This window comes from Equus przewalskii, chromosome 7 (genome assembly GCF_037783145.1).
Source record: "Equus przewalskii isolate Varuska chromosome 7, EquPr2, whole genome shotgun sequence".
Taxonomy (NCBI): Eukaryota; Metazoa; Chordata; class Mammalia; order Perissodactyla; family Equidae; genus Equus; species Equus przewalskii.
The window spans coordinates 8,286,946-8,305,913 of NC_091837.1; the positions used below are offsets into that span (position 1 = coordinate 8,286,946).

The window sequence follows — 18,968 nt, forward strand, 5'->3', positions numbered from 1 at the left end:
GAGAGCACCCTCTCCACCCTCAGGATTCTCAGGCCTGGTGATTCCAGGAAGGGCAAGTTCAGCTTGTTACTTTGAAACACATTTTGGGCTCCTCGGTTGAGATTTGGAAAGCCGCTCTGGCACCCCTGAAAACTGGCATGTCTGCGGTTGGGAAATCCACTTCTCACTTCTCCAATTAGAGAACAAGGAAGTTCCCACTTAGGTGGTCTTTATTGATCTTCGCATGCAGCCCCTCATTGGACAGATGGAGAAACTGAGGCCAGCACTCAGGCAGAGGGGCCTCATGTGAGCCACCAGCAAGTTAGAGGCCAACTCCAAGTCTCCCAGGGTGCCACCACTCACTCTTCCATCATCCAGGCAGCCTTGGGGCAGCCAGCAGGTGTCTGGGGTGGCCTGGCCTTTGCCTTCATCCCCTGGAGGGCCTCACTCCCTTCTGGCCAGTGAGGCCTTGTGGGCAATGCCCTGCCCTGGGATGCTGATGGTAGTGTGGCCACAGCCCTAGCACAAACACAGGGTTTCCAGGAGCTTTCCCAGGGCGGAAGCAAGCCCCCATGGGCCTAGCCAGCCAGTCCTGGCAGTGGTAGGGTCTCTCGCTCTTCCTGGGCCATGGGCTCTAGGGGAATGGTTGGCCTGTGGTGGGGAGAGCACAGGCCAGTGGGAGCTAGAGACGCCTGGTGAGACAGGAGTGGGAGAGGCCCAAGGGGACTGGGAGCTGAGACGTGCCCCCAGCTGGCAGCTCAGACAGTCCTGGCTCAGCCATATCCCCTGTGACCTTAGCACATGGCTCACCTTCTTGGAGGAGCATCCTGACCTGTCGAACGTGACCACTTGGGAAATGAAGTGAGATGATGCGTGCACAGTGCTAGCCCAGGGCTTGGCCCAGAGTAAGCGTTAGTCCACGAGTAAGATTGTTTTCCTCTGGCCCTGGGCCCCCCAGAGACTCTGACCCCATCGCACTCTCTCACATGGCTTGTTTGAACTCCATCCGTTGCTCTATTTTAATTCAACGAGCAAAGCTTTTTATAGGACATTTTATGAACAGGAAAGCTGAGGCTCCTTCTCCTGCCCAGGGTTGGGGAACTGGCGAGTGGCAGAGCCAAGATTCAAGCCCTGCTCTGCTTTGTTCTGAGAGGTCCCAGATTTGGACCTCTCCTGAGGGCCAGGCAATCTCCCTGCATTATCCTGTGTCCAGCTCCAAACAGCTTGGGAGCCAGCCAGTATTTTGTGTCCATTTAATGGGGAAGCAGAGTGAGGTCCAGAGGGCAGGGCCTGGGGTGGTGGCAGCATTGTGGGGACAGGCCTGAGGGTCTGCTCCTGGTCCCCTGGCCTGCACCCCTCCAGGAAGGTTCCTGCTGCGTTGTGGGAGGGTGGGGTTCAGGCAGGAGTGAGCGTGCCCCACACTGGTCTCTGTCTCCCTAACCCCACAGAAGAGAGGCGGGCCAGGGAGTGGCCACTAGACGTTGCTGAGCTCCCCGAGGGTAATCTGGAGGACTGGCTGGAGAAGAGAGCCAAGCGACTGAGCTCAGCCCCAAGCAGCAGGTACAGGCCCCATCGGTCCCCTCCTCCCGTGCCCTCTGGGAGCAAAGACCCCAGCTGGTCTGCTCTGACCTGAAGCTGAGCAGTCGCCATGAACTGTCCAGGCCCAGGCGCCAGATACAGACCTGCCCCCAGCACAGAGCTCCCCAAGGGAGGAGCCACATGAGGGGCTCTTGGGTCCCCAGGTCCTGGCCAGAGACTGAGGGGTATGCATTTAAAAGTGGCTTTTCTTGGGTCCTATTCCCCTCCGTTGGTGGCTTCTCCCTTATTAGAGTCTTTGCCAGCTAAAGGGGAGACGAAGCTGACCTGACTCCACATCACCAAGTCCATTGCCAGAGGGAAGGGCCTGACTGTGGTTACTGAGCCCCCTCTAGGGCCCTGCCAGATAGGCATGGTTACCTGACCCTGCAGAAGGGGAATCTGGGGCTCCCAGGAGGGGGTGACTTGTCCAAGGGCACGCGGCTAGGAAGAGGCAGAGCTGCCCCGTGGTGCAGTGGGGCTTTAGACCCGATTATCTCTGTGACGTGGCCTCATGGGCCAGCGGCCTGGCCTGGGCCCAGGGAGCCTGGTCAGACGTCTGTCGGGAGAGGCCTTCTCTCGGGGCTCCGTCAGGAAGTGAAGGCCAGGCGTCTTGCCTTCTCCATGCCCCAGTGAAGAGAGATCATTAAGCTATTTTAAAATTAACTTTGTTTTTTACCTTTGTTTGAAATCTCTGCCCAGTTTTTGTCCCCCCACCTTGAAAATTTACAGTACAGACATGACTGAAATGTTGGGAGTATGACGTCCCTTCCACCTCGTCCTGTCTGAAGTGGTTGTGATTTTGGTTGTGTGGGTGCCCTCCTTGGGACTGGCATCGCCCAGGGATCCATGTCTGGTACCCGAGGCTCCTTCAGCCTGAGTGTCAGAGCACTGGGGCCGGTTGGAAGCCCCCAGGGAGCTCCGCCCTGTGCTGCTTCTTGGAGCAGCCCCTGTGGGTCGCAGCTGTGCCCTGTGCTCACTCCCGTGCTTCCCTGGCCACTGGCCACTCACCTCCCTGCTGTTTCTGGAACAGAGCATGCAACTGGGGACTGCCCCCACCCGCCCCGGCTCTAGGGGATCGGAACCTGTCCCCCAGGCTCCTCTCCCTCTGGCAGCCCAAGCTGGCCTCTTCCAGGGGACCTGCTTTCTCAACAACCGCTTGTTCTCTGTGCCCACCCGCCTGTCCACCTGCCTCCTGAGAGCTCAGAGCCAAAATGAATTACTCTGGGCAGAGCAGGCCTGTCCAGCCTGGGGAAAAAGGGGTTGTTGGAAGGGAGGTGAACATTTATTATTGCTTTGGCCATGGCTGCCTGGGTCCTCCTCAGCCCGCTCCCTGCAGGCTGGTCTTTTGAAAAATGACACCCCGATCTTGTGGCCTGAGGGCTTTGGGATTGCCCCAGCATCTTTGGCCCCGCCTGTAGGGTGGGGGGAGGTGGATTCAAGCCCTAGGGCTACCTTGCTCGCCCCCCCCCCACACACCCAGGGGCAGCCCCGCAGAAACAGTGCCCTCTGTGCCCTTCACCCTCCTGGCTCTCCTAGATGGCCACAGCAGCCCTCCTGGGCTCCTACCTCCCCTCTGCTCCTCCAGTTTATGGTCCTGTACACAACAGTTCCAAGCAGCTTCTCAAACACACCCAGCCTCTACTTAAACCCTCCTAGGCTTCCTCCACCTCAGGGGAGCCCAGACTCCGCAGCCCGGAGGGCCAGTGGAACTTCCCCGCCGCCTCCCCAGCCCCTGGGGGTCACCTTCTCGCCTCTCCCATCTGGCCTTTGTGTCACTCCTGCTGGATGCTTAGCTTCTTACATGCGGTGGGCGTTTCTGATTTCAGGGCACCTTGTGAATGTTCTTTCCTCTGCCTGGAACTGCCTCCCTACCTCTTTGCCTGGCAAAGTCAGACTCATCCTTCAAGCTTTAGCTAAGACATCTCGCCTTCCAGCCCCCACCCCCGAGCCTCCCCCTCATGGCCTTGAGCTCACATTGTTGTCATTCGGCCTGGCCTTGAGCTCACATTGTTGTCATTTGGGCCTGGCTGCACCCTACGTGTTGACTGCATGAGAGCATTTGGGGGAGCAGGGTGTTAATGCCATGGGCCCCTTGTGGGGACTGATCAGGTGGCTCCTCTCCCTCTCTGGGTGTCTGTTTCCTCCCCTGGGGCACAGGGCACACAGGGCTGCCTGGCCCACCTGGGGCCACCCAGACTCAAGGGCTCCAACCCTGCAGATTAAGCCGAGCCCTCAAAGTGACCGGGCTGGCCCTCCTGTAAAGAGTAAGTGGAGGCTCTGTGGGGCCCCAGCCTGGTGCGTTGTGCCATCCCCCTCAGCAGACTGACCCTGAGGGATCTGCCAAGAGCAGCCAGCGGGGAGGGAGAGGCTGACCTCAGACACGCAGACTAATCCCCCGGTGAGGCCAGTGCTTGTGCCTGCTGTCCATTGTTGGCTCTTCAGATTGTGACTTTATCCCTGTTAATCTCCCCCTTTGCACCCCTTGCTGAGCCAACGCTACTGTTCCGGCCCAGGCGCCTCCCTAAGACTCTTTCCTTCTGATTAGGACCACGGCCGAGGAAAACGAGAGCTGCTCCTGCTCTCACGCCCGGGGCAAACAGGCCACGAGCGGAGCCAGGGGCAGAGCCGTGCAACACGTGCACCTCAGTGTCCCGTCTGCTCTGTGGGGGCTAGAGGGGTGCGCTCTGAGGGCCCAGGGAACATGCCAGTGTCTGTGAGCACACATGGGAATGCCCTCCTCCTGGTGGGAGGCCTCAGGGCATGCAGGGGCAGCGGGTCCCAGTTGCCCAGGAATTGGCCCCATCTCCTAGAGGAAGGGTTTCAGGGTCATGGGAAGGGGCTCGCCAGGATCACACCCTCTCTAGAGGAGACTTAGGGACACCCCAATCCCGCAGGGAGCCTGGGCTTGGCTGGCCGCTGGGGCTCTCCCTTCCAGCAACTGCGGAACGCCCCTGACTCCCACCGTTCTCTGCGGCTGGCAGAGTTTATGACATCTCCCCAGCGCCATAAATCATGCTGAGAGCCGCTCTCTGTGCTTTCCAGCAGGCAGCCAGCAGCTGAGCAGGGATCTCCCTGTCCTCTCCCAATAGGAGGTCCCAAGGCTGCGCCTGGGCTGCCTGGTCTTCAGATCAGCTCTGTATAGGAGGTCAGGCCCTGAGAGGCGCAGGCTGGGTGGGTGCAGTGAGGGAAACACCTGGGGCTCCTGATGCCCGCGCCCCCACCTCCACTTCTGAGGCCCGAGGCCTCTCCGAACCTCTCAGGGAGGGCCCAGGACTTTCCCTTTCTGCAGAGGGAAAGCTGGGCATGGGCCCTCCGAGTGCTCCAGGAGCTGCCAGGGCTTCACCTTCATTGAGACCTGAGCCTGGGGCAGGGTGGGGTGGGGTGCCCCCGGAGCTGAAGAAGGAGGGGCCAGCGTCTGGAGCCCGTGTACAGGAGCCCCCCATCACCCATACCCTGACTGTGTCACTTGGGCACATGAGTGAGTCCACACACCTCTGTTGCCTCATCTGTAAAATGAGGTTCAAGTGAGGATTTCTGAGGTTTCTCTAGGCCATGGTACCTGGCCGAGAGTGGTGCCTGGTCAATATGTGCACTCAGCGTTGCTGTCATCAGCAAACATTCACGGAGTGGGCCCCCCGAGCCAGGCCCAGCACTATGGGGACAGATGGATCCCACCTCCACCCCCTGGTCTCTACCCTCTGAGAGCTCCAGTCCCATAGGGGAGACACAAGCTCCCAGGTGAGTTCAAAGTGCTCCGGAGCCTGGCGGCACTGAGCCCTGGAGCAGCAGCCTGAGTAGGGGTCAAGTCCAGAAGGATCAGAAGGTGGGGCAGTTGGTGGTGGGGAGGCTGCCTTGTGCCCCACTGGGCCTCAGTGGGCCCCCTTAGGACAGAGCGGCCCCGGGCTGGGCATTCGTGGTGGGTGCTCCACATAGGCCCTGAGCTCCTAGGAGGTGGCTCCAGGGGCTGTGGACCTTAAGGGGAAGGAGAGTGAGTAGCATGAGAAATGAGGCTTTTAAAAAAAGTTTAGACAATATTTTTTTCTGATTTCAAAGGCTTGCGTGCTTGTAAAACTTTTCTTGAAAAGTATAAAGAAGTAAAAAAATCACCCATAATCGCACCACTCAGATAGAACCACTGTTAACATTTTGCTGTCTTCCAGGGTTTTTTTTATGCATTTATATATGTTATATATCTTTAAACAAAAATAGTATCATGCTATATACATTATTTTATAAGCTGCTTTTTCTCCTTACACAGTACATCATGACACTTTTCCTCATCAGTGCATATAAGTCTGCCTTAATTTTTACGCAGGCTGCATAGCATTCTCTGCTGTGGACGTGCATATGTATTTAATTGATCCCGCACAGGTGGACACTTAGGTTATTTCCATTTCTTGTAGCTCAATCTCTGCCCACTACTGGACTCGGTTTCTAGAGGTGAGGTTGCTGGCTCAAAGGGTCTGCATGTTTTTGAGGCTCTGCCTTCCAGAAAGGTCGTGCAGGCAGCTGACCCTCCCCATAGCCAGGATGGTGGAGAGGGTGAGCTGTGGGGGGTGCTGCAGCATGGGCCTGGCCTGTGCCCTACTCTAACTTTCTGCCTTTCCCCTTCTCTCTAGGTCTGAACCCATCAGACCCACTATCTTCCAGTACCCCGTGGGCTGGCCATCAGTTCAGGAACTGCCGCCATCCCTGCGGGCACCCCCACCCGGGGGGTGGCCCCTGCAGCCCAGCGTCCAGTGGGGCTGAGCCCCTCATCCCCACCTGCTCAGCTCTTGAATCAGTCACAATAAACATAAGGGCTCATAGTGGGGAGGCCGAGCCCCCTTCCTGCTGTGCCCCGTGGAGCCTCTGAAACTATCCACCTGGCCTGGCTTCGCTGAGGCCCAGGAGTCCCCCCAGCAAGTGCCACCCCGGTCCTGGCTCTGCCCCAGGCAGCTCTCCCTCCCTTCCTCATGGGACATCTTAAGAAGATGGGTGAAAACTTCCTTCTGGATGTTTATAAAGAGAGTCTGTCACCACAGTGGTGTGGCTGCACTTCCCCCTTGCCCGGGGCCCTCAGCTCCGTGCTCTGGCCCCTGGTCAGAGACGGGCAGGGCTGGAGCGCGTCGAGGTCCTCTGCAGGGTGACTGGTGTGTGCTGCCCTTCTCCACTGGGGGCCGGCAGAGACCCAGCACAGCCAGGCAGAGGGTAGCCAGTGAGGCTGTGACCATCACCCAGGTGAGATGTAGCTCCAGATCTGCGGAGGGGAGCTCAGTGACTCAGTCTGCAGTCCCAGCCCCACGTCTGCCCGTGCTGAGCCAGTGCCCGAGTGTGCAATGGCCCAACTGGAGCAGGGTCTCTGGCCTGGATGGGGTAGAGAAGTGGGCGACCCAGGAAGATAGGCCCTGGGCTTGGGAGAGTGGCCTGGCTGAGCTTCCTGGCACCGACAGCACTGGGCTGTGCTGGACCCTCGGCCCAGGGGTGGCCCAGGGGCCCTCCCAATGCTCCTGCCCTGGAGAAGCCCCCTGGCTGGTGGGGAGATCACACAGGCTGCTCAGGTAGTGAGGAGCCACCAGGCCCGGCTCTACTTCCTTCCTCAACTGCGCTCCAGTTCTAGATTCCATGCTGGGGTGGTGGTCGCAATGAGGCCCTCAGGTCACTGGGCCTCTGGTGGGAGGCCCCCAAGGGTGGGGTAGCTGCAGAGCCAGCTTAGAGGCCCCACCCTCCATGAGCTTCTGCCCTTTCTGAAAATCCCTGTTGATGGGGGAACTGAGGCCAAATCTGGGGGCCTCTGAGCCTCAGGCTCCTCACCTGTAAAATGGGCTGATTCTCTGGCCCCAGAGGGTGCGTGGAGGAGGGCTGGGTTTGAAGGAGGGTCAGAGGAAGGGACCAGCAGAAGGCCTCCTCCGGCCATGCCAGGGAGTGGAGCCCAGGAGACCTCCTTGCACCCCCTCTGCGAGGAGGCTTTCTGCCCCACCTCTGCCACCCTGCCCATGGCCATGGGCAAACCTCAGGGACCAGGGTCAAGTGGGCTGTGTGGCCCGGGGCACAGGGTGCCCCCTCCTGCTTTAGGGACCACAGCAGCTCCTGGGCCCTGTACCAATTCCTCCTTGACTCCCCAGGAGCCCCTGGACGGCGGGAAGCATTAGTGCTACATACAGGCCAGGGTGAGGCACGGGCAGGGTGCAGGCTGGGCTGGGGGTCATCCGCATAGCCACCGCCAGGCCCTCTGCAGCCTGGCCACAGCTCCATGCAAGGCCCGTGGGCAAGTGGGGTGGGGGTGCCAGATGTCCAGGCCCTGAAGTACCCGCGGTGGTGACTCGGGGACCCGGCCGAGGGAGAGAACTGCAGGCGGCGAGGGGTGTGGAGAGGACCCGTGCACCGCCTGTGGACTGGCGCCTACTTCATGCCACTGCGCAGCACCTGGTTGGCTGCGATGAGCATGACACTGATGATGAAGGCGATGGCGAAGGCGCAGATCAGACTCTTGCGCACGCACGTCTGGCGGATCTGCTGGTTGGAGCAGGCTGCGCCGCCGCCGGGGAGTGCCAGAGAGACAGAGGGGACAGTAAAGCGATGGAATCAGGAGCTGCCTGCACTTCTGTACATGGCTGGTCCCCAGGGGCACATGGGGACATGAGGCTTGGGGCAGGCAAGGAGGCCCCCAGCCTCCCCTGCAAACCCCGGGTTCCTCCCCTGCTCAAGCACTTGGCTGCCCATGTGGTCCCAGGGGTCACCACTCACTCTCTACGTCCACGGGGCACTCCTCCGCTGTGCCCAGGTGACTCTCCTCCTCTGTCATGATGATGTTCTCGATGTCCTTCATGGACAGGTGCTCACAGAAGGTGTCGTAGAGCAGCCGCTTCAGCTCGTCCACGGTCAGCTTCTGCATGTCACACTTGGGTGGGGGAGACACAATGCTCTGGCCACCACCACCACAGTCCCCACCCAGCACCCACAGCCACACAAGCCCAGCAACAGGCCTTCAGATCCTGAGGGCTGGAAACCACTCCGTTCCTCGAGTCCTTGACCCGCGGGAGTCAGCCTCCCCCAGGGAGCCCATCCCCCTCTGGGAGACAAGACATCCCGTGGACAGAAAAGCCTGGAGTGGTCGTCTCCCCTTTAAAGTGTAGGCCAAGCCATTCACTGGCTCCCCTACAGCTCTTCACAGTGTGCACAGCCCTGAGTCCCAACCAGCCAGGGCATACCTTCCAGAAGACGGTGTCAAAGTCAGTGCCGTGGAACTTCTCTGGGATCCCCGAGGTGGAAAGCTTGGGTCCCAGGAGGGTCACAAACTCCTCGAAGTCCACTTGGCCATCACCTAGAGTGGGCCCAGGTCCAATCAGCAGGTGGGGCTGCAACTGGGCCCCTTGGGCCACTCTGGGGCCTTGGGCAGGTCCCCTTGGATTCTCGGAGCCTTGAGGCAATTTCAGAGGCAGCTAACATGTGCCAAGCTCGGGGCTGATGCTGAAGCCACCAACTGTGATGAGGTGGAGGTAGGGTGCAGTGGGTGGGCCTGGAGGAAGCTGCACATGGGAGACCCTCACATGTCACTCAGACCCTGTCATCGCTTCCCAGCAGCCTGCTGCTGTCCTGGGGCAGGGGTGGGACCCAATGCTCTCCCCACCACACAGAAGAAATAAGGCTCAGGATGGGGGACAGCCTGCCCAGGTCGCCACCTGCTCTCTGGGTGGAGAGGAGGCCACGGGAGGTGGGCTGAGGGGAGGGGACTGGGCATCATGGTTCTTCTTACGAGTTTTTTTCTTTTTTTTGAGGAAGATTAGCCCTGAGCTAATTACTGCCAATCCTCCTCTTTTTGCTGAGGAAGACTGGCCCTGAGCTAACATCTGTGCCCTTCTTCCTCTACTTTTTATGTGGGACGCCTACCATAGCATGGCTTTTGCCAAGCGGTGCTATGTCCACACCCTGGATCTGAACCGGTGAACCCTGGGCCACCAAGAAGCGGAATGTGCGAACTTAACCACTGCGCCACCAGGCCGGCCCCACGAGTTTTTCCTTAATAAAATGCCACAGGGCAAATGTAACAAAACTGATGATGTTTTATTTTGGGTGGTGGGAACTGGGGTATTGACTATATCCTTTCTTCTTTTCCATACTTTAAAATTTTCTTGGAATACAGGGTGACAAGGGCAAAGTCTCCGACCTCTGGATGTGGTCGGGGCTGTCACTCTTGCTGGCCTCCTGCTCCTGGCTGAGAAATGGGGCCAGACCTGGCTGCAAACTGCCTTGGGCTTGGGGGCGGCCAGGAGTGGGAGGAGTGCGATGCCCACGGTGGGCTCGGCCTCCATGGATCAGGCCCCAGACCCGCTTCACCCCAGGTGAGGGGTGAGGAAACTGAGGCGGGGGCGGTACTCACCATCCATGTCCAGCCGCTGGATAATAACCTCCAGCTCCACCTCGTTGGGCATGTAGCCCAGGGAGCGCATGGCCGTGCCCAGCTCCTGCTTGGAGATGAAGCCATTGCCGTCGCGGTCAAAGACTTTGAAGGCCTCACGGATCTCTGTGGGGGAAGCAGAGCAAGTTGGGACTCGTTCCTTCCCCTAACACCCACTTCCCAGACCCCCCAGCATCCTGGAACCCACAGCCTGAGCACAGCATGGAGAATCCACCCCAGAGCCTGCGGGGTTAGAGACAATTGGTGGGTGATCACAAGATGCCACCATAGCACTGCCTTCAGAGCAGGCTGAGCAGGGCAACAAAGGTGTGCCCAGCCCCGCGGCAGTGACAGACCGCCCCCAGGGTCTCGGCCTCAGTGTGCCAGGCTCCCACAGCCTCTCCCAGCGTGCTCACAACGACCTCGTGTGGCGGGTACTGTGGGTCCCACTGTGCAGGGGAGGGTGCTGGGGCCAGGCAGCCCACAGCCTCCGTGAGCTGCCAAAGGCTTCCCTGCCCGCTCCTCACTCCTTCCACTCCCGCTCCCCCTCATCCCCATCTCACGCCTCCTCCCCCGGCTCTCGGCTCTCTCGCGCTCAGCTCATACACCGGCCAGCACTCACTAATGGCAGCCACAGGAGGCAGCTGTGACTCCAGGCTGATGGGCTGACAGCTAGGCACAGGCTGCCTCTGAGAGCCCAAGTTTGGGGGAAGACAGAGGCCGGATGGGGGGGCCCTAGCAAGCCCAGGTCGGCTCAGATGATGGGGTTGTCACCCCATTGTACAGAGGAGGAGACTGAGGCCTGAGGACTCGGGTGACTCATGGGTGGGGAGCAGTGCACTGGGTGGGAGTCAGGGAACAGGCAACGAGTGACCTTGGGCCAGCCTCAGTCTTACCCAGAGTAAAATGGGCAGTAATGATGTGGGGGTGACAAGGGTTTCACCAAGGAATCCAGAAACTGTTGAGGGGTCCTATCCCCGCTCTTTGCTCTACTTCTGTTTCTCTGCCTGCTGTCCCTTCCTTGTTACTCGGCCCAAGGAGAGCCCTAATGAGTATTTTCCTTTGTGGGGAGGGAACTTCAGTCCACTCCATCCTCTCTGCTCCAGCTCCCTGGGGTCTCCTTGTTCAGTTCACCTGCCAGCCTCCCGGCCTTTGCCTAAGCTGTTCCCCTGGGTGGGACTTCAGCAGGCAGAGGGGAGCTTGTGTGCGTGTGCGTGTGCATGTGTGTGTGTGTGTGCGCGTATGTGTTTGGAAGCAGAGAAAGATGAGATGCTCCGTCCTGCCGACCCGGAAACTGAGGCATGGAGAGGCAAGGTGGCCAGCCCAGGGTCAATGTGGTGTCAGGGCTGTTTCTGGTAGGGACAGGAATTAGGCTGGCCCTGGGCCTGGCCTGAGCGGTCTGTGAACCCCCGAAACTGATAGTGGGATCCTGTGCTGTGGGGTCATTCCCTGATCCCACTGGCCCCATCACAGACCAGGAACCATGTGTGGCGCAGAGAGGGAGGCTGTGTGTCCCAGGCTACATGGCAAGGTGGTTTGGGCTGAGGCCCCCAACCTTCATCAGGCTCTTGCCACCTGGTGTCTGCACTCAAGGCCTGGAGATTAGACCAACTGACATGCAGGTCAAGACAGAGACAGTGGGTAACAGCTGAGTTGCCTGGGACCCCAGACCCTCTGCCTCTGGGCCTCCCCCTACCGATCCCAGACAGGGCCTGAAAATTTGGTCTCCTAGCCAGTGGCCCCTTGGCCAGAAGAGCAGCAGGGATGGGAAATCTGTAGACCCTGGACTCTGGGAACTCTACCTAGAGTTTTCCCAGGTCACTGAGGAGGTGGTGAGCTCCCCATCTCCAGAGGTGTGTGAGCAGAGGCCTGGCAGTTATAGAGGCTGCTGAGGGGATTCCAGCTGCCTGGGAGTCTCTGGGTAAAGAGGAAGGCACTGGCCTACAACCAGGCACAACTTGTATCCTGCCTTATACACACACACACACACACACTTAGGTTTCTGGCTGGCACTGTTGCCTTCCCGACCCAGCCACAGGCTCCGCCCATCTCAGGTGTCCTGAACTCCAGCCCTGAGGGCCCTTTCGTGCTGGTGGCACCAGGTTGCTCCACCTCCAGGCTCCTTTCACCTGGACCGCTCTTCCCTTCACCACGGTGAGCTCTGACGCAGCCGCAGTTCCCAGCATGGGCGGCATCACCTCCCTGGTGCCCTCCCCACCCCCCGGCTGACTCTGGCCCTCCGCTGGGCTCCCACAGACCCTGCTCTTCCTCCATCCTTGCACTGACCACACTGGATTGTGAACCACTAATGCCATGAGAGCAGGGACCAGGTCGGTGTTGCTCACGCCTGGGTCCCTGTTACCTGGAACAGTGTCTGTCACTCAAGCATAAACATTCGCTGAATAAATGGTTAAATGAATGACTGACTGACTTGGGGAACCCCCCATCTGGAGCACACAGAGAGAGGAGCTGAGCAGAGGTTCAGGCACTGCTTTGGTGAGGCCATCGCTCAGAGCCCATTTACTCTTGGTTTACAAACAATCCTAGTAAAGGTAAGCGTTTGCTTTCCATCCCCAAGCAGGCAAGAAGCAAGAGGTGAGGCTGAGGACGCTGCCTGTCCCTCTGTGCAGCCGGCAAAGACCCCGCCCCCACCCACCTATGGGCCACTACCAAAGAGGGGGATCCAGCTGAGGACAAGGGTGGGAGAACCATCCTTAGACCTCCGGGTCAGGGGCTGGTTTGGGGAAGGGGGAACCCAGGGTCAGGCAACTCATCTCTCTGGGTCCTCAGTTTGCTCCTCTGTTGAGGCCCATTTGGGAGATCTCAAGGTGGGAGGACAAAACCCCGGACTGACAGTGGCTGAACCGGGTGCTGGTCCCCTCCCCTGCAATGAGCTGGGGTCCACGCTGCCCCTCCCACCCTGGCAGGGGCCAGGTGCGGCTCCTGCAGCCCAGGGCTGCTTCAGTTGGAGCCCCTGACCCCGTTGGAAGCCCCAAGGAAACGCACTAGGCTGGACAGGAGACAGTGGAGGCAGGTGAATCATAGGGTATGTGGGCAGGTGACGGGCCTGGAGGCAGCCCAGGGACCCCATAGCCATTTCTCAGGCAGAACTAACCTCCCAAGACCACTACACAAATCCAAAGACTGCCACCTCCACGTCCACCCGTGCCTTCGGCCACCCCTCCCGGCACACACAGCTCCCCCTCAGCTTGCTCTGCCTTCGCCCAGGCTGAGAGCCGTGGCCCAGCCCCAGGGGCCCACCTCCTCGGCCAAAGAGTCAGCTCTCGGTCACACAGAAGCAGGTTCAAATCCCAGCTCTCCTACACCCTGGCTGGGTGACCTTGAGCTGGTGTTCGCTCACCTGTACGGTGGGGCTGCAGGGACAACAAAAGAAGACACTCAAGCGTGTCTCAGAACAGCGCGATGGAAGTCAGACCATCCCAGGCGGCAGGGCTGGAAGCAGCGGGAGGACTAGGCGAGCGCAGGACACCAGTCAGCCTTCCTGGTGGCTGAGCCTGGCCTGAGGGCCTGGGCTTGGAGTCTGGCTCTGCCACTCAGCAGCCAAGTGACCCAGGCAAGGCACTTCCCTCTCTGAGCCACAGTCCCTCGTCTGTGAAATGGGAGCAAGACTCTTGCCCCATCGCTGAGGGCTGGACTCTCCTGAGGGCTCCCTGAGTAGGGTGGGCATCATGTCTTCCCCGCTGCTGCCATCCGCACATCCCAGCTGGGCGCGTTTTCCCGAAAGCCTCGGTCTCTTCCCTCCCGCTGAGGCTGGGAGAAGCCTGCCGTGCTCCATCTTGGCAAGGGGACGCCTGGCCCAGCAAAGAGCTGGCAGGGCCTCCGGGTTTCCAGGCTGACACTGTCCCCCACCTGCCACCTCCAGCCTGACACCCCCAATCCCCTCCCTGGCCTGTGAAGCTGTGTCAGCTCCTGAGTCCCCCAACAAGCCCCAAAGGACGCCAGTACTCTGTGAAGGAGCTGGAGTCCAGAGAGGGGGTGCACAGGCAGGAGGTCACTCAGTGAGGGGGCAGCGTCTGTCCTCTGCAGTGACCGCTGCTCTGGGTGGCATTGGCCCAGCGCCCCACCACTTTGGCCTCCCTGAGTTTCGGGCCTGCACAGAGGCAGCTGCCAGGCTTGCAGGGAAGAGGGACAAGAAAGGGGACCCCTCTGGCCCCTACAGTCTGAATGCCCCCATTTGGCCACTCTCAATGCAGGCTCCACCATCCAACCAAACAGACCAAGTGCCAACCCCAGAACTCCGCCCTGGCGGCTGTCTGCTTGTCTGTCTGTCACCTTCGTCCTCTCTCTGGCCAGAGAGAGTGGGTCAGGTCTTACGGCTGCCCCCAATCCCATCCTCAGGTGCTCAAGTCCGCTGATGCCACTGGGGCCACCTCAGTGCTCCTGCTGGCCCCAGGGGTCTCTGCCGTGTGTGTACGTCAGTGAGGGGGTACAGGGAGAATCTGGGAGAGCCTGCACCTCTCCCTCATGGGGGGCAGGAGGGCCCAGTCCAGCTCTGCCCAGTCACATCTACCCTGCCAACTGCCATTCATGGCTCCCCAGGCACAGGTCCCCAGGTGCCTCTACCAGACCTTCAAGGTCCCGTCCACCCAGCTCCTCCCCCATGCTGCCTTTCTGGCCCAGTCCCCTGCACCACGTGTCCCTACCTCATGGGCCTTCACTGGTTCCTCTACACTCCAGGCTCTTACCCCAGCAGGGCCCCCTTCTTTGGCCTCCCCTGCTGCTGCGTCCAGGTCCCTGAGCCCCTGCTGCATGGAGGCCCTGTGCTGAGCACTTCCATCACATCCTCTGTCACCAGCAGCCTTGGGGAGGAGCAATGCCAACTCCTTCAGACAGATGGAGAAACTGAGGCAAGTAATTGCCCAAGGTCACTCCATAAGTTGAGGGTGCAGAGACTCGAACCCACCACTGCCCAGCTGAGAAGCCCTCATCTTAACCCTGCGCTCTCCACCTCCCCTCCTGGTCCTCCTCCCCCTCAGACTAACCACCCCCTGGATTTCTGCGGCAAGCACGTACTGTCTGCAGCATTTCATCCCAAGCTGCCAGGCTCCCTCGTCTCAGCACATGCGGCTCCCCCACCGGTGGGCGTCTTTCCGGCGAAGAACTTGGGTCTCACCCAGACTACCCTGGGGCAGGAGCACTAATGGGGCACCGGGGAGGAAGAGGGGGCAGAGGGAGAATCTGTGCCAGGGATGGTCACCCTATCCACCCAGCCCTGGCATTCAAGGACCACCAGGGCCTGCAGAGACTTGGTCTCCTAGGAGCAGGGCTCTTAGGGTGCCTGCAGCCAAGAAGGAAGTCGTTAATGTAGGACTTCTTGCCGTCATCTGTAGCTGCCTGTGGGCCGAGAGATGGGCTGGGCCATCCAGGCATCTGCTTGCTCCACAACCCCCTCCTGCCCATCCCAGGGAGGGCCCTGCCCTTCAGATGCCCCCTGCGCCAGCCCCCACTGCTCCTCAGGGCCCAGGAGAAGGGGACGGAAGAAAGCATGGAGTGCGTTTGGTGTAGCTGGTGACTAACACTGCTGGGCTCCTGCCAGTGTGTCTGCCAGGCGGCCCAAGGGGAGCCTGCGGCCTTCTTGCCCCTGCACTGCCCATCTGTGCCCCACTCACCCCTGCATCCCAGCATCCTCTCAGCTGTTCCCCTTCCTTGGGGTCTGCACTCCAGGGCTGGGAGATCAGGAGAGGAGGGACCCAGTGAGGCCCGTAGCAGGGCTTCCACCGTCACGGTGGGGTGCTGGGAACAAGGGGAAGGAATGAGGTGGAAGCTGCCTGGGGCATGGAGGGACAGTGTTGACCCTGGCCGGAGTTTCCAGGAGGAAGGGACGGACAAGGGCCTGTGGAGGGGAACACCAGCAGGAGGTTTGGGCTGGCCCAGGGCAGGAGGAGACAACGGTAGGGAAGAGACGGCCTATGCCCCATCCCCTGCCCTCTCGCCCCTCATCATACCCCGTCCTTCCCCTGCCTTGGATGAGGCTCTGGTTTTTGGGCTTCGCCCCAGACAGGACAGTGACTTGGGCTTTAGGGTTGAAGGCAAGAGACCCAGCAGCGGCACGCATCCCTCTGTCCTGCCCGCGTCAGACACCAGACCCTGTCTCCACGGCTCCCCAGGTTCTGGGGGCTCTCGAGGGGGACCTGGTGAGGAGGAGGTGGCTCATGGTCTATGGCGCAGTGAGGGGAGAGTAGTTGCCTTCTCCCTCTTGATCATCCTCCTGACCCAGTCAGACTCCTCCAAGATCTGCCCCCTCCAGGGCTTGAGGATTAGGAAAGACCTCTCTCGTGCCTTCCCTTGTGCTGGCACCACCATCCCCGACTACACTGCTGTCTCAGCTGCACCATCCCCGCCCCAGGCCCTGATGAGCCCCGGATTTGAGACCCTTGGACCCAAGATACCCAAAGAGAGGCCCAGCCTCTGGGCAATCTCAGCCCCTCCCCTACCAGCAGACAAGCAGATCCCAAGGGGCCAAGAATCCCACTAGCCCAGAGGCCCCCACTCCACTCCATATGGGGCCCCAAGAGGTCTGTGGAGAGGGGAAGCCTGCCCCCAGCCCAGTAGGGAAATAGCTCGCAGGCCCCAGGGCTCTCACTGCTCCCCAGATTCCTCCCTCCAGGGACCCCAGCCTCTGCCCTCTGCTCTGATCTCACCTAGCCCACTGCCTAAGGTCCCCCACTCATGCCAAGAGGTGGACAGACGGCGGGGGGACAGATTTGGGTCCCAGCCTCTCTGCCTTTCCCCTCCAGGCTTGGTTATCGCGACCGAGACGCCCAATCTGGCCACTTGTTGTCGCCACCACCTCCCGGGCCGCCTTCCCGGCGCTCCGGGCTGGGGGTTCCCGCAGGGTTGTGGGGAAGGGCCTATGGCCGCAGGAGGGGCTGGGGGCAGCCAGACAGCCAGCAAGAGCAGGGCGGTCGTCCTCTCCCCCTCTCCGGCTGCCCGAGCAGATTGGATTTTAAAAGCGACACGAGCGGAATGTCAATGCGAGCGCAGAGCCGCGGGCTGGCGCCGTGGAGGGGATCAGGATGCGGGTGCTCCGGCCCCGCCGGCTGGGGGGTCGCAGCTAGGACCCTCACCCCAACCCGCCGCGTTGCCGCACCGTCACCGCGGACTGCGCGGCCCCGTGACCCCGCTGCGGGGCCGACAAGTTTCCGCAGCGCGGGGGACCACGCGGGCAGGGGCTGGGCCGCCCCTCAGCCTCGGCGACCCCTACAGCGGCGCCCAGGGGTGCGAGCCAGTCCTGTCTCCCCGCGCAGCTGCTCGCTGAAGCGCCCACCTGGCAGCCGGCACCTGCGGACAGCCCCCCGCCTCCTGCGCCCCTAGCCCGCGCTTCACCTGGGCGCACAGGTAGGAGGGCCGACAGGCTGGGGTCCCGGCGGGGCACTCACCCTCCAGCTCGTCCTCAGGGATGTCCACGGGGCGCTGCTCCGACAGCAGGTTGGGCACAGTGTAGATGCCCCGGTACATCAACGCCGCCGTCACCGGGTGGAACGGCATCTTGGAGGCTCCGCGCCCGCCCGCCCGCCGCAAACTTTGAGGTCGGGGCTCATGGGCCGGCAGCGGCCCCGGGGACGGCTGGAGCAGGCGGGGCGCGCGGCTGCGGAGGGCGGCCCGGCGGCGGCAGCGGCGGCAAGGCGAGGGGTGCCCCTCCGGGGGCCTAGCGCCCCCGAGCCCCTGGCCGCCGGTCCATGCCGCCCCCTCCCTCGTCGGGCTCCCGGCCGGGGTCCCGCAGGGGCGGCGGGGGCGGCGCCGCTCAGGCCTCTCCGATCCGGCCGCCGCGCGCTGCGCCCGCCGCGCCCGCTCCTCGGTGCCCCGCGCGCTCCGCGCTGCTCGCCGCCCGCTCGTCCGCTCGCCGGCGCGGCCGCCCGGCCCGCCGCTCTGGCTCTCGCCGCCTCTCCAGCTCGCGCGCTCGCTCGTTCTGTGCCGCGCTGGCTGCGCTCCCCGCCTCCCCCGCCCGCCGCCCGCCCGCCCCCTCCGCGCTCCCCCACCCCCCCGCCCCTTCCCGCCTCTGGCCCCTGCGCGGCTGCCCAAGCCCGCGGGGGCTGCTTCTCCCCTCCGCCTCGGACTCCGCTTTCCCCCTGCGGAGGATCACCTGCCCTGCGCCCCCCGCCCCAAGTCCGCAGCCGCCAGGACCAAGGTGGGATGGGGTGGGGGTGGGGCCCTTCCTGCCTGACCCTTGGCCCTCCCCCACCCCCTACGAACAGAAAGCAAGGAACTGAGCACGGAAAACACTGCAGCGAGGTGAGGTCTGCCCCAGGCGCCTGGGTCCTCGAGGTGAATCACACGGTGTTGGTGCCAGGAAAGGCTTCAAGGTGGGGAAACTGAGGCTGAGAGAGAAGGGCGTTGACCAAGGTCGTAGGGCAGAGGCGACAGGCAGGAGGTGGAGACAGGGCAGAGACCTCGCAGCTGACCTTATCCCCCACCACTCAGCCTGCAGAGGGGGAGCCAGGGTCTGTCTCATGGCCCCCAGGGCAGAGAGGGACAGAGAAGTGGCTGGATGTCTGCAAGGACTGGTATGAGGGTCTGTCAGTTCACATGGCTGCTGGTTAGACCAAATGTGTGTCCAGGGCTTGCCCAGGCCCCAGGGCGTGTGTGCATGTCCAGGAAGGGGGGTAGGTGTTTGTGGGAGCAGCATATGTGTGCACATCTGTTGTCCATGAGGTTGTGTACGTGTGTTTTTGAGTCCACATGCAAATGGACGTGTGTTGGGAGTTTGTAGACACCTGCGTGTGCTAAGGTTGTGAGCTGGCAGGGGAGGGGAGGGCAGGAGCCTGTGGGCGGGTGGGGGGTGGTGTGCAGGCCCTTGGGCTGGGAATGGAATGGGCTTGTGAGCACAGATGTGCATGCATATTTATGGGGGCTCAGTTGACCCTCTGGCCTCACCATGGCCCCAGCTGCAGGCCTTGCCCCTGGAGGCCCCGTGGAGGAACCACCTCCCTGCCCCCTTTAGTCCAATCAGCGGGTGGCCCCTGGGGAAAGCTGATTGCCACAGCTCTGCCCCGCCCTGCCCTTCCCAAGTTGA

General features: G+C 61.5%; 2 protein-coding genes across 3 annotated transcripts in view; one reads left to right on the forward strand and one right to left on the reverse strand.

Moving 5' to 3' along the window:
* The window catches only part of ZMAT5 (zinc finger matrin-type 5), a 25,311-nt gene extending 18,733 nt beyond the window's left edge, over positions 1 to 6,578 (forward strand). The window contains exons 6-7 of one of the 2 annotated variants that reach the window (XM_008515675.2): positions 1,428 to 1,539; positions 6,177 to 6,578. In XM_008515675.2, the coding sequence (XP_008513897.2) occupies positions 1,428 to 1,539; positions 6,177 to 6,306 (242 nt within the window). In that variant the 3' untranslated portion in view covers positions 6,307 to 6,578. The remainder of the gene's footprint in view (positions 1 to 1,427; positions 1,540 to 6,176) is intronic. The other variant, XM_008515676.2, reaches the window with a different exon arrangement.
* CABP7 (calcium binding protein 7) lies at positions 5,580 to 17,845 on the reverse strand. The gene is made up of 5 exons (XM_070626924.1): positions 17,335 to 17,845; positions 9,917 to 10,060; positions 8,748 to 8,860; positions 8,284 to 8,437; positions 5,580 to 8,066 (listed from the first exon to the last, which is right to left on the reverse strand). Exons 1-5 carry the CDS (start codon positions 17,441 to 17,443, stop codon positions 7,939 to 7,941), a joined length of 648 nt encoding a protein of 215 aa, XP_070483025.1. The 5' UTR covers positions 17,444 to 17,845; the 3' UTR covers positions 5,580 to 7,938.
* Between the last annotated feature and the right edge of the window lie 1,123 nt (positions 17,846 to 18,968).

Bases quoted from the DNA above. Each gene is read 5' to 3' on its own strand.
- CABP7 (XM_070626924.1), bottom strand. From the start codon at position 17,443: ATGCCGTTCCACCCGGTGACGGCGGCGTTGATGTACCGGGGCATCTAC. The intron at 10,061-17,334 runs GTGAGTGCCCCG...CTTCCCCCACAG, and splicing joins CCCTGAGGACGAGCTGGAGG to AGATCCGTGAGGCCTTCAAA. The intron at 8,067-8,283 runs GTGAGTGGTGAC...GCGGCGGCGCAG, and splicing joins GTGCCCCGTGGACGTAGAGA to CCTGCTCCAACCAGCAGATC.